Source organism: Desarmillaria tabescens (genome assembly GCF_030435595.1).
Source record: "Desarmillaria tabescens strain CCBAS 213 chromosome Unknown EV420scaffold_2, whole genome shotgun sequence".
Lineage (NCBI taxonomy): Eukaryota > Fungi > Basidiomycota > Agaricomycetes > Agaricales > Physalacriaceae > Desarmillaria > Desarmillaria tabescens.
In genome coordinates this window covers 1,416,160-1,439,198 of record NW_026848301.1, presented here as the reverse complement: position 1 = coordinate 1,439,198, position 23,039 = coordinate 1,416,160, and the positions used below count along the sequence as shown (strand labels likewise).

Below are 23,039 nucleotides of genomic sequence, written 5' to 3'. Positions count from 1 at the left end.
CCGGTGCGATTGGTAAGCTGTTTCAAAAATTTCAGGATCGTTCGACCCACTTCCAAACCACCCATCTGGATGAGGCCTCGGACCCCTCTTCCAGCTTCAAACCGTCATCCAAACCTGTTCCAAATGCCAGCTTCCTCTTTTGGGATGCCGTATTTCAATTTCCTTTCAATTCCGATCAGACGCGGCGACGACGCGCTCCTTAATTAGCTGGCAATAATTTAACTGAACTTGTACTTTTCCACCCTCCCGACACACCGTTGGACCTGAAAATGTTGAGGATGCTCACCAATTCGCCCTCAGATCAGTTTCCTGTCAGTTTCCCCGGTTTTGTCCTGTCTGCTGGCCAATAACATTCTATTTAGTGACACCCTTTGCTCATCCTGTCGCAATTTTGTGGGAGATAATGAAGGGTGGGACTCTGATGTTTGGGAAAAGATGTATCCTACAGAGACTTTGCATCCCGTCATCATGTAATTTCGCTGAGTGGTGATGTGTTCTTGCCAATATAAAGTGCGGGCATTTTTTGTCTTTTTCAGCACATCCTTGAAGCACTAGCTGATATTTATATTCTCTATGTCTGATCCTGTCCACCCCCAGGAACTCCAGTTCTTCACCACTGAGGATGGCCGCCATTCCTATCCGTGTCGTCCATGTGGTCAGAGTCCAAAAGCAGAGCAGATCAAGATCGGGCAAAGAACGTTCGAACTGTTTATTTCAGAATCTACAAGGTCAAGGATAACGGTGTTATGGTTTGAAAATCTACGATACTTGGATTCTAAATAATTTTAATATACATCTGAAAGTCCTTTTGGAACTCCAAATCGTTATGGAAAGTCATCCAATTACGTGTTTGAATTTTACGATACGCACGGAACTTGCTAATTGTCAAGTTACCCTTACTGAATCTTGTCCACCAATTCTAGCACCTGATCGTGTAAAGACGGCGGTAAAAGAACAGTCATTTATAGCACCGCAAGCCATTGCTTCCTATCAGAGCACCACCCATCAAACGACACACGACCTCCCTTGCTCCGAGCGTTGTCGTCTCGTGAACAGCCACCATTTCATCCAAACAATCGGCTATACCATTATGGTGGCCATGAGGCAATACACAAACAGCACCCACGACAGTTCATCTGTCGGTCTACGGATTCAATTCAGTCCATAGTCTTGAGCTCTTTCTGCTACTCAAGCGGGCATCTGCAGCATGGTCTCCGAAAGTCACTAGAGGACCTGGGCGTAGGCGAGCACATGGGGCAATCCCAAGTATTCTACAAGATCCGACCGCAAGACGTAGCCACAGTCCGAACCGTCGTAAAGTTTGAGAAGAAGATGAATCGCTGAAGAACTGCGGCGGGAGGCTTGGCGTGTCATCACTTATCGAAATAAAGAGTGTAAATCTAAAACCTCTTTCCATTATCCGTTATACTGGGCTCTAGATGTGTACCACACAGTCCCGGAGTCATTTATCGACCTAGCGTACTTTAGGAGTAATTTATCTCTCTCTTTGGAATTTATAGCAATGTCGGCAAGAAACGGTGCAATGTCCTCGGCCTTCCAACGCGACCGTGAGAGGAAAAGATCTGCGAAGCGAGGCGCAGGTTCCACGGGCAAAGCGGACGATGGGAAATATCTGATGAGGTCGTTTCTTGATGGCGCCGTAAGATAGTTACCCTGAAAAGATATGAACAAGCATGAACGCGCAGTCAATAAATAGCCGCACAGATAGAAGCTCCACAGACACAAATGATTCAAAAGTATCACCGACGACTGATTTCCAAGTTGCCAAGAGTTGGTCTTCGGCAATAGGGTCATCCTGCCCGACTAGAATCAGACCACTATACCGGTAAAAAGTGGAGCAGCAAACCTTGAACGGCCGTAATATACTTAAGCCAACTTCTCGTACCACGCTCGTCACATCCATTTTCCAGATTCCTTGGCGTATCTCACCGAACCAGCCCATGACTTGGGTCGATACTGTCCGGGGAACCTCGTGCACATCCGCGAGTGCCGATGAGAGAACTTCGACACTGACTGCAGTGTGGGATAATGAATGTGAGACTAGAAGGTTGAGAATCATCTCCAGTATACTCTTGAGGTAGGCAGGTGCGACGGGTCTCAGTTCACCTGTGGTAGCATGAGCGAGTCGTCGAGAGGTGATGAAAGTGTACTTACCGTTGATGATCAAGATATGCATGTCTCGAAGTCCACGCGATAATTCCGTATCACTGGCCTGGATAACACCACGCACATCCTCATACATGAATTTGTTCCTCTTTCAAGTCGCGTCAACAAGAAAAACGCGTCAATTAGTACGAACAACTTACATTTATCTCCTGGTCATCATCCATATCCTCCTCGGCTGACTGTTCATCGTATTCATTTCCCCTCAGCATAGCCGAAAGCTTATGCAGTCTGGGAACAGTAGGTGCCAGTTCAAGGATTTCATTCACTTGGTCGCGTATAACGATGCTGTCGTCGGAGAAATCGAGATCGGACGCGTTGGGTGGCGTGACGACAAGAACAGAATTGGATAGAACGACCGAGCGCATGGTGTATGTCGTGTCGTTCGTACACAAGACGGCATCTTCGCCTGTTTGGCCTCGAACTGTGAACCTGACGAAAGCTTCAATTGGGTTCATGGAAGAATTTCGATTATCATTTACCGGAGAGGATTTGAACCTTCGATGGAGCTTTCAATTAATTTGCAAAGGTCGGGTGGCAGTTCGATGAGTTTGAACGAGCCAGATTCTGCACTGGACGACGTGGAAAAATATAAATCGTACTCGGACATGATAGTAGCAGACAAGATTTGTTTGTGGCACAGGACAGCTCCAAACATATGCATAGGCATTTCCAACTTCTCAAGTTTGCGTCTTTGCCACACTGATCGCTGAACATATAGATAAGGCCCTCGCCCGATTTTTATTGGACACAGAGTCCTGAGAGACCATCTAAGCCTGATTGGCCAGTATCATTTCTGTGATACAGTTTCAAATTGGCAAATCCGTACATTGAAGATATTGATCAGATGTCGAATGGACCCTATAGGTATTATCACCGCCACTGTCTAGAAGATGGACTAAGTGATAGCTATCGCCACTCTGTCAGGGTAGACTGATGTTCTTCGAGAATAAATCTTACGGTCGGAATGCGTCTATGACGGATCTCGCTTGAGAAATCAATGCTTCTCTTCGGATTTTTCGAATTACTTGGTATGCCTGTATATGTCAAACGCAACACTGTCTATCAACACAGGTGTTACTGTGATGTCGTCTCCCGAAAGGCAGTTTTCAGTCATCAAAAAAAAAAACCGCCAGAACGGAAGTGCTAGCTTGATGTACGGATTTTACTGAAACACGACGTATCAACTTCTTTCTTACAGACTAGCGCCATGTCAAAGAAGGTATAATTCGTACTAGGGTTGTACTAGAGTCGAGAAAACTAGGAAACTAGAAAATACAAGTAATAGTGTTATACAGCAATTGCAGGATGTCCGCTGACGGTATCAAAAGTAAAGAAATTCTACATGATAAGAACAAGCTACCGTTTACCAGACCGCGTCTTGACAGCTTTAGGGAGATTTCTAACTCCATATCCGTCAGGGCGAAAATCGTCGTCATCGCCACCAATAGCTTCAGACTTTCTCTTTCTCGACTTCTTGGGAGATCCCATATACGGTTGCGGTACCGCGGCAGGATTGCGCTTCAATGCATAAACGGCATCCCACAAATATGTACACGTGTCATTGCGCATCCGTATGTCACCAAATGAAGAACGAACGGCGGAGCGGAGGTTGTATATAGCCTTCGCCTTTTTATCCAAAGGATCAGAGGCCATGACATACACCAGAACGCCTATAATGACTCGAATCACTCAGAAAATTTGATCACGAAGACATATACTCACATATAAAGACGAATTCAACCGGAGCTACTCGCTCGGACACCTTGCTGAAGGCACTATTGTACCTCTTATCTGAAACTATCTGACACAAATCCTTGAGCAAAATCTGCATTTCTTTTTTCAGCTGTTCGCGCGGGGGATCTTGGCGGTTGAGCCAGATTTCAAGCTTTGCAGCGGTTAGCATGGGACGTGTCTGAATGACATCGCAGCAAAACATGGCGTAGCCAAGGTTGGCAAAATCGCGGCTGCGTTTCGTGTCCCAGACTATGAAGTCGGATATGCCACCATCGACACGAAGGAACTTTTGAACAAGATCCCCGACCCATCTGGTGTGCGTCTCAGTAGCATAACTAACACCAGCACTAGAACGACGTACTCAGAATACGGTGTGGAGATCGCTTGTAACCGTTCTAATAAATATGTTTAATATCCTAGGATACTTAAGATGTAAGTCAGATAACACACCAGCTGGCGTTAACGCTACACCCAGTTGTACTCTCTGAAATATATCCCTGACAGCGCTTTCAGTCAGAGCGGTATAAAGAACTACTCGTTATATATGAATAAAATTCATGTGGGTTGGATATCGTCAGACTCACCGCATGGCATCACTTTTTTTGCAAAAAGTTCCTTGTATTCTTCGGGCAACTCTGCGCGCGTACTCTTCGTCGATTGCGATGTTGTGTACCACCAATTCTTCCTTGACCTAGGGTCCCTACCTAAATTGTACTTAGCAACAAGCAACGTAGGTATGGTCGTTAGGCATACATGGTATCTGGATGAGAACATTCAGACGCGTGCATTGATCACAAGCAAAGAAAGACTTACTTGGCCGTCAATAAACTTTTGTATTGATGTCAAACGCTAGAATTGACACTCAGGATGATGGAAGAAAAGGTAGAGAAGCTTGAATGCTTACTTGCTTGCCGTCCACGCAAACTCGCACTTCCTCCCCTTCGTCATCCAGCGTAACAGCAAAAACCACAGGTGGTATGTAGAAATTTCGGAAGATAGAGTCTATCAGTAGGCTCTGTTTTGATTCCGACCATACGACGTCTGTCCGACATGAGGCAAGGGCGATATCCCAAGAGGAGCAGTCCACATACCTCGCTGCCAGGTTGGATTCAGATCCACCATGCCTTCATGAATATACTCTGGGCAGTACTTGAGTAAATGAAGCGCATGTAATGTAACTTTCTCGCACTGTGCAACTTTTCGGTGGTGAATAACTCTGTCGTGGGTTCAGGATGGGGATCAACAATCTTGAAGGAATCGGAGTCATCGTCCTCGTCCTCGTCCTCATCATCATAATATTGGTCTTCAGCGTCGACATAGTTGTCCTGTTCTTCATTTTTGGGAGACATAGAGAGCAAAAGAAGGTCGTTAGGCGGGAAATTATTCGAACACGGTCACAGTTCTTGTTCAAGCTGTGTCATCAAGTTATTTATCATTCTTGCTTCCATGGCGAATTCCAAGATCCCCCTTCCCGAGTACCTCAAGGTCCTTACTCATGGTCTGTCCATGCACAAAGCAATGCAGATATCTGGTAAAATGTACGGCTCTGCTTACATGTCTAGGTTTGGGTACAGCAACCCTGACTCGCAGGATTATGCAGATACAAGACTTTCAACACTCCTGCTCAGCTTTCAGACTTATCTGAACTAAAACTCAAGTCCTGCGGTATTGATGACAAGGATGACCGCAAGAATATTATGTCTGCTATCCGAAAGGCTGGGTTCAGCTCTGACTCACAAGCAGAGGCGGGCCCAAGTGACCAGCCTATGACCACCGTTGAAAAACTGGTTTGCCTCGGCACTCCTCAATCTTAGCTTGGGTCTTACTTCCTCGTATCAGTCTACGCCAACGAAGAAGAAGCGGAAACATGATGCTAAAGACGTCAACGAATTCTTACCGAGTGGTCCCACTGATGAAGCCGCGAAATACGGTAGCTTGGATTTCAACGAAGTTTTGGATACAGAAGTTAGTAGTCCCGCTCTATACAGCATGCTACCATGTTAAATTGTATACAGATCCTCATCAAGAAGAGCACCGTTATCAACCGCGCACCTCTAATGACTGCGTGGGCCATGGTTGTCGCAGAGCGACTCGGGTTCCGGAGAGAAGAGGCTCTGAGTATCGGTGCGTTACGCGCGAGAACTGCCATGAATGACTTCCATTAATTTACCAGGACCATGATCCAAAAAGCATCCGTATACACCGAAATGAATGCTCTCTCTAAAGGAGTATCACTAGGAATATACAAGGACGGTAAACAGAAGGGCCTAGACGCAATCAAAGGAGGCTCACAGCCTTACGTCGAGTTGATGGGTAGAAGGTTCGTGTCCGTATATTCTAGATTTTTGAATGTTTCTGTTGACAATCACGCTAGAATGTACGTTCCTCCGTAGTTTCAGATGCTGATCTCATTTACATTACCCAGTCCCCTATATCAATCTCAGTCCAATCAATGGCGCGCCCTGCTCAACAGTAAACCAGCTCAGCCCAGTTCCCCCTTCTCCTACATTTCCCGATCTTTTCGTCAAACGACGCCCCACATTATTGGGGCTTTACGACTGCTAGCAGAAAGCTTCCCTCCGAAGGAACTCAATAACAAAGGTTGGGCTCTGTATGCCGAATTTCGACCCTCGGTAAACGGATGGGGGGAGAGGTCCGAGGTTAAATGCGAAACCATATTAAACCTACGGAATACAGTCGTGAGAGCCGCGGAGACAACTAGCACATCAAAGGAAGTAGAGTCATCATGTTTTGACGTTGTACAGTTTGAAGAATGTGCATCATCAAGCGATGCCCAAGCACATAAACGACAAAAGACTTTTGACGACTAGACTAACACTCAGAGAGAGGGAAACGAGTCGGTAAATTGTAGGATAGGACGGCCTATAGGCTTAGATGTAAAGTATTCTACGACAGATCCGATATTCAAATGGCCAAATGATATCTTACCAGTCTAGAGATTTTTGATAATCGCGGAAGTGAACTCTGAGGTTGTGGCCGACCCTTGAAACAGGTTTACTATTGCTCGTCGCATATTGAAAGAAAGTAGCGTACCTCCCATGTCAACAGTTCTGACTTTGCCTTCATTAATGACCCCGAAGGTCGCGCTTGCGATGTTGTTGGCAATAGAATCGAGCCTAGTAGTATCATCACGGCGTTTTCAGCGATCTCCAGCGGGAAATTGATAGCAAAATACAAACCCCAGGTGTCTCAACATCATCGTTGCACTCAGGATCATAGCAGCAGGGTTGGCTTTGTTGGTGCCCATGATATCACTTGCAACATGGCGACATCCGGGTTCGAAGAGCGCGTAATCCTGTCAATACAATTAGCGATCTCAACCGAGGACTGGAATACACATTTACCCTTCCAACATTACAACCTGGGACAATGCCAGGGCCACCAACGAGAGCTGCGCCGATGTTCGAAACGATAGCACCGTACAAATTTGGCATGACCATGACATCGAACTGTCCGGGCTTCGCGACAAGTTGCATCGAACTACACACAATAATGGTATCATGAAGATGTATTAAAAGAAAAAAAGCTGACGTGTTGTCGACGATCATGTCATTGTATGCAATACCAGAAGATTTGTAGTCCTCCGCGACGCGTCGGAAGGTGTTGAGGAAAAGACCATCACCAAGTTTCATGATGTTAGCTTTATGCACGCAAGTGACTTTCTATACTGCTGTAAGATTATGACACTCTTGCTGAATCAAATGAAGTATACCTTTCTGTTATTCTTGAGGGCAAAGTCAAAGGCAAAACGCGAGATGCGTTCAGCCTTGGCACGGGTAGAGACCTTTAAGCTCTCGACCACACCGGGATAACTTTGGTGCTCCAAGCCGGAATACTCACCCTCCGTGTTCTCTCGAATGATAGCGAAATCAACATTGGAGTGACGGGTAGGGAATCCTGGTAGCGACTTGCAAAGAACAACGGAGGCATAAATGTCCAGTTGTTGGCGCATAGCTACGTTCCAAGAGATATGACCGGATTGAGAGATGGGGGTAAAAAGAATGCCTAAAGGGAGACATATGGAAGGCGCGAAAAACCGGAAGAGAGAAAATACGAACCCTTCAAGCCCACTCTGTTCCTCTTCAGACTCTCCATGGCCTGCTTGAAGAGAGCTTCGCCAGACGAAGACATGCCAGAGACATCATATTGTTCCCATTCAATAGGAGCGTTGACATGCTCGAAAATTTCCTTCACCGAGTCGGTAATCTCCTGGCCAATACCATCACCGGGTATAAGTGTAACCTGGACGGCTCATATGTCGGCAGACACGACGACGATGGAAATGAAGAAAAGCATACGGTATATACGCCGCCATATTTCGTTGGAGACTGGGAAACGCCGTCAGTGTTAGGCGAACAGAAGATGACAACGTTAATATACTCTTTGCGTTACTTTTGGGAAACCAGCCGAGAGTGTCGTGGCAGTTCTCTGGCATGAATATGAGACCCTGTGAGCGGTAAAAGATATTGAAAACGTACATGAGAGAATGCAGGGCGCACAGAAGCCGCAATCGCGTTGCGGAACATCGCAGACGTCGATGAAGGTGGTAAAGGTCAAGGTGTGCTCGGATGAGACCGTATCCGAATACAAATTAAACCACGTGACGTATGGCAGGTATCAATCAAACGAAGAATCACATGAAAGTGACAACTTGTATCACCACTTATAATTATCTTGGGGCGAAAACCTGGGTCCGATTTCTGGATTTATAGACCTGGCTCTTCCGAGCGTTTCGTTCGTTTTTCACGACCCTCCACGACCCCCTCTACTACCTTAGAATGGCCCACGATATCTCAGAGGTCGCCCTCCAGCACCGTTCTCGCGACTGGACCTTCTATCTTGTCCTCTTTGGCGTCGTTGGCCCTGTCTGGCTCGTTGTTCCAGCTTGTTGGGGTTTTGTCATCTACGCCACAGCTACCTCTGCCCTCTGGGATTTTGGATGGCTGGGAAACACCGCTTTCGCTGTGGCTCTGTTCGAGGTCTGTTCGGCTCTAATTAATCAAGATATGTATAGCGGGTGTTGACCGGCTGTCGTACAGGTGTTCTTTAGCATCTATTACAGTTATCTTGCACAGTGCTTGTCCAGTCCGACCACAACGCCTATTAAGACTGTAGAGGAACTACAGGTTGCTCTGACGCGAGTCGTCAAGTCCGGCCTCGCCAATCTTTCCGAGGACGACTTTGACACAGAGTCTCTAGACGAGTCAAGACCTGGAAGTCCAGAAGAAGACATCATACAACTCGACCACGACGATCCTCGAGCGATCGACTTTCGCAATTCTTTTCGAACGTTTGTCACACAACATGTTCTTTGCATTCTTTGCTGACTATGGCTTTTAGTTGGTTTGGTTTTGTTCCTTGGTCGCAAGTCCGATTGCATGAGGTTCGACAGTGGCTTTACTGGGCACTCTTTAATGCTGCGCTACCTCCTTTGGAGACGTTACCTGAAGATCGTCGCGTTGCTTTAGATGCAGCAGTCGAAATGTTTCAGAAGCGTGTCGGCAGACCGGTGCCCGAAGGGCGTTCCCCTCACATCAAGACTGTACGTCTGAGTGTCGACAAATTCAATGCGTACTGTCGCCCATTTCTTGTATATGTATTCGTCTTCACGCTAAACTGCATGGCGAAAGCCCGGTTACGCAGTAAGTATGGCCTCAAGTTCTCCTCCTATGAGGGATTGGAGTAGGTTCACTCACTTGTCCCCTTTTTCCGTTCTAAAAAAATGCGTTTTAGATATGGCATTCACATTCCAGATACTTGGGACCCTACTTCTGGACCTAGGCCAATTGTATTCTTTCATGGACTCGGGCTTGGGATATCGCAATATAAACTTGCAGTATCCCGACTTCTCCAACATTTCAGTGATCGTCCCCTTCTCGTCGTATTGCAACCTCACGTTAGCCAGGATATTTTTCACCCACATTTTTTAAAGCCCATGACTCGGAAACAAACGACAGAGCTCCTGGCTCGTTTTCTGGATCACCTGGGTTGGGCTGACCTGACCGACTCGGGGAATCCATCGGAGAAACCGACAGAAAAGAAGGAGGCTAAAGAAAACATTCGGGAAAAGAAAGGAGTAACAATGCTGAGTCATTCGAAGTGCGTGTCTTAATTGTTCGACAGGATCTCGACACTGAATTCAAAGTAGTGGGACATATTGCCACGGTTGGATGCTTAAGGACTATCCGCATATGATCACACGATCATGTTTTGTTGACCCGGTGGCATTTTGTTGTTGGGAAGGAGGTAGTTTCTTCCAGTGATGTTTTTTGCACCATCTGAATTTCTTTTCAGACGTTTGCTACAATTTCCTCTACCGGCCGTGCGCCACGGTACGTTTTAATCAAGTTTGGTTTGCGTGCCGTATTCTCACAATCGCAACGCCAGGGTATTGACTTGATCATGCGTTATTTTGTAGGTAGGGAAATTGGCATCGCAAATCTCCTGCAGCGGCAATACGACTGGTCTTCAAACGCTCTTTGGTATGAAGAAATACCCAATGCTCGCGATTACAACAAAACCTTCTTTGTTTTGGGCGGAAATGATATCATTGTGAAAGCTCAGGTTCAAGGATCTTATTACCTTTTGGATTAAATGCTCAACAGTCTACAACAGCGTGTTACTCAGTATCTCACTTCGCACGGGATAAAGAAGAACCTATATCTCGATCCTAAAGGGCACCACGGACAGCCTTTTCTTCTTAATGGTGAAAGTCACGACAAAATCATTAGTTGGCTTCGTCTGGCATAACGATGCTTAATGCTATGAGTGACATTCGGATCTAACATTGGGGAATATGATCTAGCGGGGAGGAGGATAATAGCGGTTTTGTAGAAGATATGTCGTCGTCGCATGAATACCATATATAGGTCCCCAATACGGTATATATAACTTAGACGATACGATTGAACCTTGGAAACAACTCAAGCACATTTTCAAACACTATTTGCCGTAATCTTGTCTCTTTCTCGTTGTAAAAACGTTCCAAATGAGTTGTGTACCATTGTGCCGTCTCGGTAGCGATTGCTGTCCAGGATGTTATTAGACAAAAAATGAGTGAAAACATTACGCATCTACCGGGAAAATCCGTCCCAAAAAGAACACGATCAGGCTGAGCAAACGATTCGATCATGATCAGATTCGTTTCATAAGAAGCCAGGGCGGTGTCGAAGTAAAAACTCTTGAAATCCTCCATTATCTCGTCCGATGTCAGTGGGCAGCCCATGTAGGGAGAGAGACCAGCAACCCGGCTGGCAAGAATGACGGTACTTCCACCCATGTGAGATAGTATGATCTTTACGTCGTTGTACTTGCGCTTCTTCCCTTCAGATAAAAGATAAACTCGTCCGTATGATAGATATGGGATACTCACTGACCTGTGACAACGAGATGTGCGGCAGCTTTATATGTCTCATTTGGAACCTACAATTTTCATGGATTATCAATGACAAGTAGAAGCATCAAGGATTTATTTACTTCAGTTACAGGAAGACCCAGGAATGTATTGGGCCAAGGAGTCGACGAAGGGCTCTGAGCGCCGTGAACAAATACTACCGCTTTGCGTCGATTGAGCTCTTCCCAGATAGGGTCGTACTTATCGTCACCCAAGTACCCTGAGAATAAGATGGTTAATTCGAGAAGCATGAGACAGAAGGTTCTCACTCCCGTTCGGTCCTTCACCGATAGTGGTCGAGAGACCAACACCATCAGCATGAAGTACGTCAAACGCGTACGAAATTTCTATCAGGGCACCTATGAAGCAATGTAAACGTGTGCCTTCGACTCGTTCGCGTGCATATACTCACCTTCCACATCGTCTAAGAATGGGAGATTGGCAAAAAAACCAAACTTGCCGGGATAGCGGGCACAGATTTCCGCTGCATACTCATTGTGCTTTCTAGCCACCATGCGATTCTCTGGACTGACAGAACCTTCAGAATACGCCGGGATAGAAAGAATTGCAGCATCGATCCCTGTGTCCGCAAGGAATTTCAGACTAATTTCAGGCGTCCATGGGAAGTTTTCAGGCGGTAGTTTCCAGCCGACTGACCGCTGTTTCATGAGACCAGCGGCAGGGAAGAAATGGTGGTGTACGTCGATACGAGGCATGATGAGCGCTGACGGTCAAGAGCGTACATCGATCTTCTCTTATATATACGCAGCTGACAAATCATGGCGACATGAGGACAACTTCTGAAAGACGCAATCTGGACTATCGAATATTCTGTGACGAGTCAACAACGTCAATCAATCCTTAGGAGTGTTCCGGTTGAAAATACAAAGAGACTTTCGAAGTTTCAATATCAACACTACACTCTAGAAGACACACGTATTAGCAGAAGCATACTAGAAGACGAAAGTTTTACGCACATACGTCAAACTTTAACTTCTGAAGGGTGTGCATGACTCGTCATTCCAACTGACGAACTGGCCGCTCAAAGTTGCGGGTGCTTGCAGAGAAAGTGCGGCTATTACACGACCTGGCAGATCTGGAGCCAGAAGTTCGCCCTTGGCATGGTAATCAAGGAACTTCTGATAGTCTTTGGCAGACATACTCTCGCCACCGGTGTTCCTCAGCATGGTTTGCATCTGGGGCCATAACGATGAGAATTTGTATACGACTATCAGTGGGCCACTTACATTTGTGTCTACAACACCAGGCCTCAGAGCAACTGAAGTCACTTTCGGTTCTTCTTCAGACAAGGTCCTGCAAGTTGTCGTTCAATTGTATAATTAAAGTGGAGTGTATAAGGGGATATGTACCTGCACAAGCTATTCATAGCAGCTTTGGATGCGTTATAAGGACCCCACCCCACTGTGCCTTTGACGGCAGAACCGGAACTGACGAATACAATCCTGCCGCCAACATCGCTCCGTCTCAGCGCAGGCAGTGCTGATCTGACAGCAGTGATTAACGAGAAAAAGTTGACATCAAAATGGGCTTTCCAGGCAGACAGAGGTGTAGAATCCCCAATACGGCACATAGGCTCCACCACGGCAGCATTCAGGATAAAGCCATCGATATGACTGAAACGTTGTTCCGCCTGCGAGATCGCCTGGACCAGTGAGGGCTCATCCGACCTGCAAGGCGAAAATGAGGAACTTGCATGAGATAAAGAAAGCGCCTACTGACACGTCGCATTGAATGTGTAGAAGACTGTCCGATACCAATGACTCTAATTCAGGTGTGCGGGTTCGCGAAATTGCCGCTACGTTGGCATTGAATGTCTCGAGTAGTATCTTGACGACAGCCAGACCTATACCTCTGTAGGCTCAAATATGAGATACACCTATGTAGATACGCATTTTTCAGGACCTGGATGCGCCAGTAACGACGACGACTAGTTTCCGACTCGACATGGTGAGTTTATGAGATTACATCTGGTCCGCCCGGGCCGGAATTTACCTTCCTAATGGAGAATCGGAGTTCAAACTTGGGTTCTCCCCCAAAGTAATATTTTTTACGCGTCTAGGAACAGCTCTGCCAGCCAGCTGGTCTTTATTACCTTTCCTTCCATCGATATGGTCGCCCGTCTGGCCTTCTCTCGTTTAGCGCCCGCTTTGGCTAATGTACGGTCATCGTCAATACTCTCGCGCAATGCCTTGCGGTCAGTTCGCGGATATGCGACGGCCGACAACGAACACACGGTGCGCTTGGCCGCCTCGAACCAATTTTATGTGATGCCTGTTCTTACGTTCCCTAGATGACCGTCCGTGACGCTCTCAATGCCGCCATGGAGGAGGAGATGATTCGCGACGACAGCGTTTTCATTCTCGGAGAAGAGGTGGCTCGTTACAATGGTGCTTACAAGGTGAGCTGCAGTGTTCCTTGGATATTGCGCGCTACTGATGATAAGCATTCTAGGTTACCAAGGGTCTGCTTGATAAATTTGGTGAAAAACGGGTGGTCGACACGCCCATTACGGAGATGGGTTTCGCGGGCTTGGCTACAGGTGCTGCTTTGGCTGGGTTGAGGCCCATGTATGTCCTTCGCTCTTCCCTTTGAGATCCGAGTACTCACTTCACTAACAAGCTGTGAATTCATGACGTTCAATTTTGCCATGCAAGCAATTGACCAGATCGTCAACTCCGCTGGCAAGACGTATTACATGTCTGGCGGAAATGTCCCAGTCCCCATTGTATTCCGTGGTCCTAATGGCGCTGCTGCTGGTGTGGGTGCTCAGCACTCACAAGATTATGCAGCTTGGTATGGATCTATTCCTGGTCTGAAAGTGGTTAGCCCATGGAATGCTGAGGACTGCAAGGGCTTGCTCAAGGTGTGTTTATGTTGCTTTTTAATCACCCAAGCGACTGCTGATTTGTGTTTAGAGCGCTATCCGAGATCCTAACCCCGTTGTATTCCTCGAAAATGAGATGATGTACGGTATCTCATTCCCCATGTCCGCCGAGGCTATGTCAGAAGACTTCCTCATCCCTATCGGGAAATGTAAAGTCGAGCGTCAAGGGTCAGACGTCACTCTTGTCGCTCACAGCAAGATGGTGACACATTCTCTGGAAGCTGCGGATGAGTTGGCGAAGGAGGGTATCAAGGCGGAAGTTATCAACTTGCGAAGTATTCGACCTCTAGACATAGACACGATTAAGAATTCGGTCAAGAAGACGAATCGGCAAGTAATTTTCATGCAATGTTGCACTTAGGCTAACACAATTCCTTAGGCTCGTTATTGTTGAGGGTGGTTTCCCAGCTTTCGGTGTCGGTAGTGAAATTTGCGCGCAAATCGTTGAGAGCGAAGCCTTTGACTACTTAGACGCGCCTGTTGAGCGGGTTACGGGTGCTGATGTCCCCACGCCGGTATGTTCTCTTTTTTCTCTTCTTTGATTTCTTGGCTAATCAGACTGTCCAGTACGCCACGAGACTGGAAGCACTTGCTTTCCCCGATACTAGCGTGATCGTCAAAGTGGCGAAGCGCGCACTTTACCGGACGAACTGATGTTTATGATGGATATTGTTTTTCTCTGTTGCTGTTCTGCTGTTTCATAATAGACGCCTTTTTCGGATTCTCAACTTTTGGAACAGGAAAGGCATCGCCTCTGTGGCTTGATGTTGTTTTAAGAATGCCAAAGTGGCAAGACTCCGACAAGGACTTAGCGGTGGGTCTGTAATGATGGATCTTAAAGCTTGAAGTTTGAAGCTTGACAAGCAACCATCATGATTACTCCCCAGCCAACATCTAACAACATTCTCGTTACCCTCCAACTGATGACCACTGTTCCCCCGTGTTTCCATTGGGCAATATTTGTTGGGGATCCGAGTTGCTCAACTCCGTGCAGTGGGATCAAGTTCCACGCCATCACCGTCGGTCAACAAACTGAAACAGGCTGGAGTTATGACAAAACGGGGTTCAGGATAGACACAGTGGACTTTGGCGTAGTTGTTGCTGTTGTCATTGGCAACCTGAAGGGGAAGTCGGTGGACGATATTGATAACGTTTTGAAGAATATACCGATGCAGGTGCCTGCTATAGATGTCGAGAAAGAACCTAGGTTCTCCTGTCGAGTTTGGTGTAGGGAGGCGCTGAGGAGACTTGATAAGGAAGGGATCATTTCTTGCAGCGACATCAATGCTATGGAGAAGGAGGTGTGGGAGTACGGAGAAGCTGCTGCTGATATCCTGGAGAATCACAAAGAAGATTGGAAAGGACCTTCATTAGTGACGGCACATAATTCAAAGTAAAGGTTGCAGTTACTCTTCTATATAACGCTGTGCATTGGTATATACACACCGGATAGATGAGAATTTGAGGGAAGCCAGAATATACACAATAAGGTAACGGTTTGGGAGGTCGATCTTGGCAGTGAATTTACATAAAATCTGCGTGCTCCTGAAACTTATTTCTAGCGGGCGGCATGGATTTTAGATCTTCCAAAATCCGAAGTTCGTTGACTTCCAAAGGATGCTCCTAAAATGTCACATTTGTGCTCAAAATTCCGGTTCGTCACAAATGTCCATCTTCCCGGTGTGATAGATCTTCAGGTAGCCCAGCACATGCTAGTAGGAGCCATGGAAATTTAGCACAGCCACCATATCTTTCCTTCTTCTACCATCATGGGACGTCTTCGTCGTTCAAGAGTCCACAAAGCGCAAAGGGATGTCCACAGAGCCACAAGAACTCGGGTATGCTCATGTTTTACTAACCAAGTATTCCGCTCATCCAGCCCAGGCTCGAACAAAAGATTTGGATATAATTCAATTGATCGACCTTGACCCCAAAGTACGCTCTAAACGTTATAAAAGACGTTTCCTCTGACGATATATTGTCTATAGAATCGCGCAGCTCTCGAAGCGCAGCCTTTGGACTTTGAAAAGCCTGGATTGGCGCAACACTATTGTGTCGAATGTGCAAAGTATGTCCTTAGCGCTCTTGAGAGAAAAATACTGAGATATGCCTACAGATACTACGAGACTGACGTCGCTCTACGGTCACACTGGAGAAGCAAGGTGCACAAACGGCGATGTAAACAACTGAAAGAGCCGGCGTATACAATCGAGGAGTCAGAGAGAGCAGCGGGCTTGGGTCGGGAGAATCGAAGACCAGCGCACACAGATATTGAGGTTGAGGTTGCTATGTGATCATCATTTCAGGCATGTCTTTTCTGTGCTTGTACCTCGTATGTTCGTATTACTCGTTGGCAGCATACACGATTTTTTCCCCATAGATTTATCAGCCACGATGTCAAGGAAATTACTTTTTTTTTGCATAGATATAGTTTGTTGCAACGGAATGGAGACATAGTGTGTTTGCAAAAAACCTCCTACTATTCCCTGTCCATCCTTGCAATTGACCCTGATATCGCCCTTGGCCGTACACGCTCAACGCCAAGCATTTTGCTTCCATCACGAGACGTCCATGACGCCGAACGAAAACTGCGCGCTCTATTCATACCCTTTGTAGGACTGAACAAGGGAACCCGCAGGCTTGCACCAATACCCTCCTCTTCGCCCAGCTCTGGTACCTCCACGTCCGGATCCACAGGTATCGAATACGGCGTATCAGGGCCTTCACTCTCATCATCTGAACTGCTTGAAGAATCACTGCTCAAGGATCGTGCAATGCGCGCGAGAATGGGCTGTGGTTCATGCATTCCCAAGGGCTCTAGACCTAGGGCAGGGCTTGGATACAGAAAACCTTCTTCCCCAGAGCTTTCGGAGTTCGAGCTGCTATGGCTAGCTGTGCTGCTTCTGGACGACGTTACACTGATGCTAGGTATAGAGCTGGACGAGGGAATCTCAGAGGCATAGTATTTGGCGGCCCATTGAACAGAAGGGGAAGCACGGGCAAGGTCTTCGTCAGACATGTACCAAGTATCTATGGCGCCAACGCGTCCTCGAAGTTCTGGGAGAGAGATACGTGACATGGGGTTAATAGTGAGGACGGACTTGAGTACGCTCTGAACTTCGTAAGAGATAGGCAAGACAGTCCGCAGATAGTTCGGGTCTTGTAGAAAATTGTTGAAGTGTTTGTGTGAGGATGTTGCCCTTTCCCAAGGCGACCGGGCACAGAGGATGTTGATCATAAGAATCCCGACGGACCATATATCACTGTGCCGGACGGAGTAGTCGGGGAGCTTGAACTCTTCTGCTAGGCATTCTGAGAAGTGGTTATCAAAGAAACGCTAGATGGATTGGTTCATTTTACCTACCTGGGCTCATGTACCAAACACTGCCTCGCCCGAAATCTTCAGACACACAAGTATCTATAGACATGCCAAAGTCGACTACTCGTAGATATGAACCATCCAAAGAGCACATGATATTCTCTGGTTTCAGATCGCGATGGAAGACGCCTTGTTCGTGACAGTAGTGAACGGCATCGACTAGTTGAAGAACAGCTGCGCGCACAAGTTCGGGTTGCTTGTGAAATATTTGTCGTCCATTTATCGCATCAAGTAGAGTTCCATCAGGACAAAAGTCGAGTTCCGCATATACAAAGGTTTCATCGTGGAAGATATGGTGTAAGGTAGTAATGTTGTCGTGATTGGAGACCCTGACGTGATTTGCAAACTCGCTTAATTGCGTCTCGCCGTTCGTGGGTCTGCGAATACACTTGATGGCACGATATTCAGATGCTTGGTCTCCGAATGGCATAGCAAGTGCACGATAGATAACCCCATGCGTTCCGGTGCCGATGCAATCCAACAGTTGCAGACGACCATCATCTAGAAAGCGACCAACAAGATCCAGGGAGTCAACGGAGGAAGGCATTGGAGATAGGCAATGTGGAATGATAGTATGTGTAGACTGTCAAAGTCTCTTGGAAGAAATGAACAACGGTCAACGTCGTGGTTAGAAGGAAAGGAGAATCGTCCGGGCCGGTATGATTATTGGTGGCTCGGCAAATGCCGGAACATCAAAAAAGTTGACGACCATGTCGCATCGTCTGGCGCGTCCTCTGCGTCATCTAACGGTTCCACGCGTACGTTATTCCTCCTCGTCCGTCAAGAGAAAACCAACCAAACAAGTCCCAACACTTCCCCCCGAAAAACTACGCGCCCTCATTTCTGTCTACCACGGCACTGAGTCCTTCGTCACTCCCGAAAATCTCTCAGACCGTATCGACGATGCCTTTGTCAGATCTGTCGGGGATGCCGCTCTCAATTCCTTCAAGAAGTATGACAATTTAAGGAAACACAGACTGGCACAGAGGGATATGGCAGAACTGTGGGAATGGGATCTTCAGATTGCTGTTGGGAATCCCGCTATGGAGGAGAGGGAGGCCAAGATTGTCGAGGCACTTTATGGTGTGGATACAAGTGACCCTTTGTACAACAGATATCCTGGACTGGACCTCTTGCAGGATGCAGAACGGGGCCCTAGCACTAGTAAAGACGTAAAGTCTGCTGTTTCTCAAGCCGAGCCGCTACCTATTCCGGAGGAGTTTACAGAGGATTATTCGGCGCTGGAGATCGTAGGGAATGCGGTTTCAGAGACAGAGTACCGCGCAAACAGCTGTCCCATTCCCGCCAAATTCACGGAATTCGTCAAACGACAGATCCGGCCATCCATACCAGATTCTTCTTCAGACGAGGTTCTCCTATGATGAACTATTCTATGCAGTAGGCAAGTTACGAGTCGACTTTAATCCCTTATCGCTGAATAACATAACCTCAGGCAATGTCCATCACCCTATTGGCAGGGCTTAGCGTTATACAAATTTGTGTCACTACTTCTACCTCCAACGTTGCCTACAATTATTTCATACTGCTTAGCCATATAAATATCGGAGATTTGACTACATAGACTTCTATTTTTCCATCAGTCTGAGACGAAAACAGTTAGCGAACGCTGAAGCTGAAGGGCCATACAGCTCTATGCCTACTGCGCGCTCAAGCGTATTCGCACTGCATTTGCGTGGGCTTGTAGTCCTTCACAATCTGCCAGAGTCGCCACAATAGGACCCAGGTCCTTGAGCCCCGCTGAAGACACCTCTTGCGACGTGATGTGTTTCTGGAAGGACAGGGTATTGACGCCACTGAACTGCCGTGCATATCCATTAGTAGGAAGAGTATGGTTTGTCCCGGAAGCATAATCTCCACAACTGTCAGGGCCAGTTAGACAAAACTTACGCTCAGGTTCTGCAATTGACTAACCTTTCGGGAGAGTATGCACCAACAAAGACACTACCAGCATTTTCAACTATATCAACTCGACTAGCGGCATTCTCAAGATGCAAGATAAGGTGTTCGGGTGCGTAGTCGTTGGAGAATGTGAGGGCTTCCTCAACAGAGGATGACCTGACAATGATGCTTTTGCCGATAGATTGCCGAACAATGTCGACCCTAGACAAAGCCCGTGCCTGCGAGTCGACTTCTCTTTCTATCTGACTGAGATGTTGCTCTGTCAAGTCAACGGCAACAAGGACAACTTGTGAGTCGACTCCATGCTCTGCTTGAGAAAGCAAATCGGCCGCGACAAAAGCAGGATTTGCTGTATGGTCAGCAATAACCTGAAAAAATATTAGGATTGCAGAGCACAAGGGAAAAAGTACTACTCACGAGGACTTCACTAGGCCCAGCCGGCATGTCAATACTAACGAGGGCGTCGGTATCGTTCTGTACCAACATCTTCGCAGCAGTCACCCATTGATTGCCGGGTCCAAAAATCTTATCTACCTTTGGAACCGTGTCAGTCCCATAGGCCATGGCCGCAACGGCTTGCGCTCCTCCAGCTTTCAGCACAGTCGAAGCGCCAACCAAACTTGCCACATACATGACTTCAGGAGAAATGCTGCCGTCTCCTCGCGGTGGGGTCGCCAAAACGATTTCTCTGCAGCCCGCAACCTGGGCCGGGATACCGAGCATGAGAGCAGTAGAAGGAAGTATGGCGGTGCCCCCTGGGACATAAAGTCCGACTCTTGCTATAGGCCGAGCAAAACGCGAGCAAACGACACCAGGCATCGTTTCGACCACGAGATGAGATCCGCTTGATTGTGCCTCGTGGAATTTGCGGATGTTGGCATACGCCTTGTCGATGGCTGATTTAATCTCGGGGTCGATTTGCATTGTATCGGGAGAGAAAGGTGAGAATACGCATGTGGATGACAAGCGGGCTTTGTCGAATTTGGCTGTAAATTCAAGCAGAGCCGCATCTCCGCGAGCGCGCACTTCAGAAACGATAGGCTTAACCTTTTCGATCATCTCATCAGATCTGAGCACAGGTCGACGAAGAAGCTGGGCACGCTCTTGTGAGGAGATTGTGCTTAGGTCAGAGGCGTGCATCCGAATGGGCGCGTCCGGATCCACCGGAGGTACCGATGAGGCGGGTGGCGGCGGTTTTTCTGTAGAACGGTTTTTCGGCAGCTGGGATGTGGATGACCACTGAGGTTTCGAATTCCCAGGCCTGCGCGTAACTCTTTTCGATTTTTTATCCAGCGACCGTTCGATGTCTGCAATTGTGACACCCGCCGCGACACATTTTGTGAGTGCAAAATATACCAGGTCGGCGGCTTCAAATGCCACGTCCTCCTTTGTCTCAGCGGAACATAGCTCGTCTGCCTCCTCCATAATTTTTGAACGTAAGAGCTGAGGGTCATTGAACAAACGTTTCGTGTATGATCCTTGAGGTGCGGATGCAAGGCGGGAAAGAAGGATGGCCTCCAGCGCCTGAAGTCCTTTTGCCTCGCCAAAACATGACTGTCTGTCTAGATGGCAAAATCCCGCGCCGTGTTGCACGACCCGGAACTCCAAACTATCGGAGTCACAGTCGAGACTGATGCTGATTACGTCCTGAGTCGCACCCGATGTTTCTCCTTTGCGCCAGAGGCCGTGTTTTCTCGATTGGTAGACACCCTTTCCGGTTAAGATGCTCTCCTTTACTGATTCGGCAGAGGAATATACCAAGCCGAGCGAGTGCCCACTCTGGCTTGAGACCACGGTGGGGAAGAGACCATCGGGACGATCCGAGATTAAAGGAGCAATGAACGCGTCTCCGACGTTTATTTGGGAGCCGGAGGTTGTGCTAAGGGTAAGCTGGTCGCTTGGAATGACGAGAGTTGCTTTGATACCCAAAAGTGCGCGAATGGTGGACTTAGATGGCAAAGTAGGGGTAGATAGGACGTAGATGTCAGATGTGGTGAAGAACTTGGATATCGAGGCAATCAAATCAAGGTCGACTGCTGGACTTTTAAGCAGGACTCCGGATATAGCACTCCGAACCTTGTCGGAAACAGCGCTGACGCTCCCGACGTCGAGCAAAAGGATGATCCTGTCATTAGGAATAATTCCTATGAGCTCCTTGGCCCATGTAAGAGGTACAATGACTTTTTCGGCGCCGTCGTCTAGAAACTCGGTGATAACTTGTAAATCAAAGGCTGGGCGATCGACGAGTACATAAGACCGGTCCGGAAGGGGACCTGTAGGCGTAGATAGAATGGTGGGACCTATGCGGTGAAGAATAGGGAAGAGCTCCCCACTAGGCTGCTCCAGGAGCGGCAGGAAGGAAGGCATGATATGTCGATCTTGAGGAAGAAATGTTTTATTCGAGTCAATTACCCAATATGTCCTGTGCGGCAATTTCCGTAGCACCTTACCTCTATCGCCCAGCACAACCTTGCTGCGATGCAAACCATTAATCGTTTCCTCTATGGCCCTACGCCTGAAGAGCGAGTTCGAGCATGGAAAAGCAAGCTTCGGTCAGAGACCCGTATCCTTGACCGGGAGATGAGGCAGGTTGGCTTGTTACCTGTCCCGTAACACAGCAAAGGCTGACTAGGCGTGCAGCTCGATGTAGCAACAAACAAGGCTAGGCAGAGCGTGAAGCAATTAGCATCCAAAGGAGATGTCAAGAACGCACGGGTACTAGCTCGAGAGGTCGTCCGCAGCAACAAGCAGAAGGACCGCTTGTCTGTGAGCAAGGCACGGTTAGGATCCATTGAGACGCAGTTAACTCAACAGATGGGTGCGTGTCTGTTTCATGATAGTTTACATCTCAATCTGACAAGTTGCTATTCCAGCCATGATCAAAGTAACAGGGTCATTGCAGAAATCTACTGAAATCATGAAGTTGTCAAACTCTCTCATCAAACTGCCACAAATTAGCCAAACGATGCGAGAAATGAGCATGGAGATGACAAAGGTCTGCTCATAGAGTGGTTATGGCCGTCTCAACCCTGACATGTACTGGATAGGCTGGCATTATGGAAGAAATGCTGGACGACACGTTAGACATGGATGAAGACGAAGAGTTGGAGGAAGAAGCTGATGCTGAGGTCGAGAAGGTCCTTTTCGAGCTGACCAATGGAAAGTTGGGAGAAGCTGGGTCCGTTGGGACAGAACTTCCAGTGAGTTCCTTTGGCCTGATGAACTGTATAATGTTCACACATTTCCAGTCGGTGGAGAACAAACTGGAGGAGGCAGAGACAGAAAGGACGATGGAGCAGTATCGACAACAACTGAATGGTATCTTGAGTGGATGATATTGGAATTGGATTTGTATAAAATATACCTGGTTAGATGTACATTATTCGATTATTTCGGACAGGAAGCTCTCAATGTAATGGACATTACGCATTGCCGCCGCTATATCTTATCTCCACACCACGTGGCATCGGAAAGAAACGCAAAACTTTGGCTCGCATCAA

At 47.4% G+C, this 23,039-nt stretch overlaps 14 protein-coding genes across 14 annotated transcripts; 7 read left to right on the top strand and 7 right to left on the bottom strand.

Annotated features, from left to right (window-relative positions):
- Window positions 1-1,416: 1,416 nt before the first annotated feature.
- EV420DRAFT_1616913 (sister chromatid cohesion protein Dcc1) lies at window positions 1,417-2,794 on the bottom strand (the record flags this gene model as incomplete). Its single annotated transcript, XM_060475177.1, has 6 exons — window positions 1,417-1,674; window positions 1,724-1,816; window positions 1,868-2,127; window positions 2,176-2,275; window positions 2,328-2,616; window positions 2,667-2,794. 6 exons carry the CDS (start codon window positions 2,792-2,794, stop codon window positions 1,417-1,419), a joined length of 1,128 nt encoding a protein of 375 aa, XP_060338544.1.
- Window positions 2,795-3,374: 580 nt separating this feature from the next.
- On the bottom strand, window positions 3,375-5,344 carry EV420DRAFT_1503570 (uncharacterized protein). The gene is made up of 10 exons (XM_060471187.1): window positions 5,111-5,344; window positions 5,013-5,060; window positions 4,826-4,962; window positions 4,735-4,770; window positions 4,675-4,681; window positions 4,506-4,625; window positions 4,372-4,452; window positions 4,283-4,316; window positions 3,910-4,232; window positions 3,375-3,857 (listed from the first exon to the last, which is right to left on the bottom strand). The coding sequence occupies exons 1-10, from the start codon at window positions 5,268-5,270 to the stop codon at window positions 3,544-3,546; spliced, it is 1,260 nt and encodes a 419-aa protein (XP_060338543.1). The 5' UTR covers window positions 5,271-5,344; the 3' UTR covers window positions 3,375-3,543.
- Window positions 5,345-5,367: 23 nt separating this feature from the next.
- EV420DRAFT_1260153 (uncharacterized protein) lies at window positions 5,368-6,752 on the top strand (the record flags this gene model as incomplete). Its single annotated transcript, XM_060466993.1, has 6 exons — window positions 5,368-5,459; window positions 5,522-5,696; window positions 5,761-5,886; window positions 5,937-6,045; window positions 6,112-6,241; window positions 6,347-6,752. The coding sequence occupies 6 exons, from the start codon at window positions 5,368-5,370 to the stop codon at window positions 6,750-6,752; spliced, it is 1,038 nt and encodes a 345-aa protein (XP_060338542.1).
- A 122-nt stretch (window positions 6,753-6,874) lies between these two features.
- On the bottom strand, window positions 6,875-8,468 carry EV420DRAFT_1635517 (uncharacterized protein; the record flags this gene model as incomplete). The annotated part of the gene is made up of 10 exons (XM_060476460.1): window positions 6,875-6,924; window positions 6,976-7,058; window positions 7,122-7,237; window positions 7,287-7,422; window positions 7,474-7,604; window positions 7,655-7,947; window positions 8,001-8,184; window positions 8,241-8,270; window positions 8,323-8,370; window positions 8,421-8,468. The coding sequence occupies 10 exons, from the start codon at window positions 8,466-8,468 to the stop codon at window positions 6,875-6,877; spliced, it is 1,119 nt and encodes a 372-aa protein (XP_060338541.1).
- A 124-nt stretch (window positions 8,469-8,592) lies between these two features.
- EV420DRAFT_1626161 (uncharacterized protein) lies at window positions 8,593-10,692 on the top strand (the record flags this gene model as incomplete). The annotated part of the gene is made up of 8 exons (XM_060475997.1): window positions 8,593-8,921; window positions 8,982-9,232; window positions 9,283-9,624; window positions 9,676-10,041; window positions 10,091-10,188; window positions 10,237-10,274; window positions 10,330-10,506; window positions 10,558-10,692. Exons 1-8 carry the CDS (start codon window positions 8,721-8,723, stop codon window positions 10,690-10,692), a joined length of 1,608 nt encoding a protein of 535 aa, XP_060338540.1. The 5' UTR covers window positions 8,593-8,720.
- On the bottom strand, window positions 10,686-12,174 carry EV420DRAFT_454173 (uncharacterized protein). The gene is made up of 5 exons (XM_060482199.1): window positions 11,748-12,174; window positions 11,605-11,694; window positions 11,419-11,555; window positions 11,319-11,364; window positions 10,686-11,265 (listed from the first exon to the last, which is right to left on the bottom strand). Exons 1-5 carry the CDS (start codon window positions 12,049-12,051, stop codon window positions 10,835-10,837), a joined length of 1,008 nt encoding a protein of 335 aa, XP_060338539.1. The 5' UTR covers window positions 12,052-12,174; the 3' UTR covers window positions 10,686-10,834.
- A 30-nt stretch (window positions 12,175-12,204) lies between these two features.
- Window positions 12,205-13,322, bottom strand: EV420DRAFT_454154 (uncharacterized protein). Its single transcript, XM_060482198.1, has 6 exons — window positions 13,259-13,322; window positions 13,076-13,207; window positions 12,706-13,023; window positions 12,583-12,649; window positions 12,313-12,531; window positions 12,205-12,258 (listed from the first exon to the last, which is right to left on the bottom strand). Exons 1-5 carry the CDS (start codon window positions 13,300-13,302, stop codon window positions 12,325-12,327), a joined length of 768 nt encoding a protein of 255 aa, XP_060338538.1. The 5' UTR covers window positions 13,303-13,322; the 3' UTR covers window positions 12,205-12,258; window positions 12,313-12,324.
- A 79-nt stretch (window positions 13,323-13,401) lies between these two features.
- On the top strand, window positions 13,402-14,975 carry EV420DRAFT_1299596 (pyruvate dehydrogenase e1 component beta subunit). The gene is made up of 7 exons (XM_060468372.1): window positions 13,402-13,590; window positions 13,647-13,754; window positions 13,808-13,923; window positions 13,976-14,219; window positions 14,272-14,570; window positions 14,620-14,755; window positions 14,808-14,975. The coding sequence occupies exons 1-7, from the start codon at window positions 13,465-13,467 to the stop codon at window positions 14,892-14,894; spliced, it is 1,116 nt and encodes a 371-aa protein (XP_060338537.1). The 5' UTR covers window positions 13,402-13,464; the 3' UTR covers window positions 14,895-14,975.
- Window positions 14,976-14,977: 2 nt separating this feature from the next.
- On the top strand, window positions 14,978-15,819 carry EV420DRAFT_1503546 (uncharacterized protein). The gene has a single exon (XM_060471186.1). It carries the CDS (start codon window positions 15,113-15,115, stop codon window positions 15,635-15,637), a length of 525 nt encoding a protein of 174 aa, XP_060338536.1. The 5' UTR covers window positions 14,978-15,112; the 3' UTR covers window positions 15,638-15,819.
- Window positions 15,679-16,706, top strand: EV420DRAFT_1503545 (uncharacterized protein). Its single transcript, XM_060471185.1, has 4 exons — window positions 15,679-16,078; window positions 16,125-16,175; window positions 16,229-16,308; window positions 16,357-16,706. The coding sequence occupies exons 1-4, from the start codon at window positions 16,010-16,012 to the stop codon at window positions 16,532-16,534; spliced, it is 378 nt and encodes a 125-aa protein (XP_060338535.1). The 5' UTR covers window positions 15,679-16,009; the 3' UTR covers window positions 16,535-16,706.
- EV420DRAFT_1503543 (serine/threonine protein kinase, negative regulator of sexual conjugation and meiosis) lies at window positions 16,707-18,249 on the bottom strand. Its single transcript, XM_060471184.1, has 2 exons — window positions 17,605-18,249; window positions 16,707-17,552 (listed from the first exon to the last, which is right to left on the bottom strand). Exons 1-2 carry the CDS (start codon window positions 18,164-18,166, stop codon window positions 16,720-16,722), a joined length of 1,395 nt encoding a protein of 464 aa, XP_060338534.1. The 5' UTR covers window positions 18,167-18,249; the 3' UTR covers window positions 16,707-16,719.
- Window positions 18,250-18,329: 80 nt separating this feature from the next.
- Window positions 18,330-19,001, top strand: EV420DRAFT_1473965 (uncharacterized protein; the record flags this gene model as incomplete). The annotated part of the gene is made up of 1 exon (XM_060469181.1): window positions 18,330-19,001. One exon carries the CDS (start codon window positions 18,330-18,332, stop codon window positions 18,999-19,001), a length of 672 nt encoding a protein of 223 aa, XP_060338533.1.
- Window positions 19,002-19,276: 275 nt separating this feature from the next.
- Window positions 19,277-21,906, bottom strand: EV420DRAFT_1616904 (histidinol dehydrogenase-domain-containing protein; the record flags this gene model as incomplete). Its single annotated transcript, XM_060475176.1, has 3 exons — window positions 19,277-19,499; window positions 19,552-19,907; window positions 19,957-21,906. 3 exons carry the CDS (start codon window positions 21,904-21,906, stop codon window positions 19,277-19,279), a joined length of 2,529 nt encoding a protein of 842 aa, XP_060338532.1.
- A 111-nt stretch (window positions 21,907-22,017) lies between these two features.
- Window positions 22,018-22,874, top strand: EV420DRAFT_1259576 (vacuolar sorting protein VPS24; the record flags this gene model as incomplete). Its single annotated transcript, XM_060466962.1, has 4 exons — window positions 22,018-22,128; window positions 22,180-22,357; window positions 22,413-22,534; window positions 22,587-22,874. The coding sequence occupies 4 exons, from the start codon at window positions 22,018-22,020 to the stop codon at window positions 22,872-22,874; spliced, it is 699 nt and encodes a 232-aa protein (XP_060338531.1).
- Window positions 22,875-23,039: the final 165 nt, after the last annotated feature.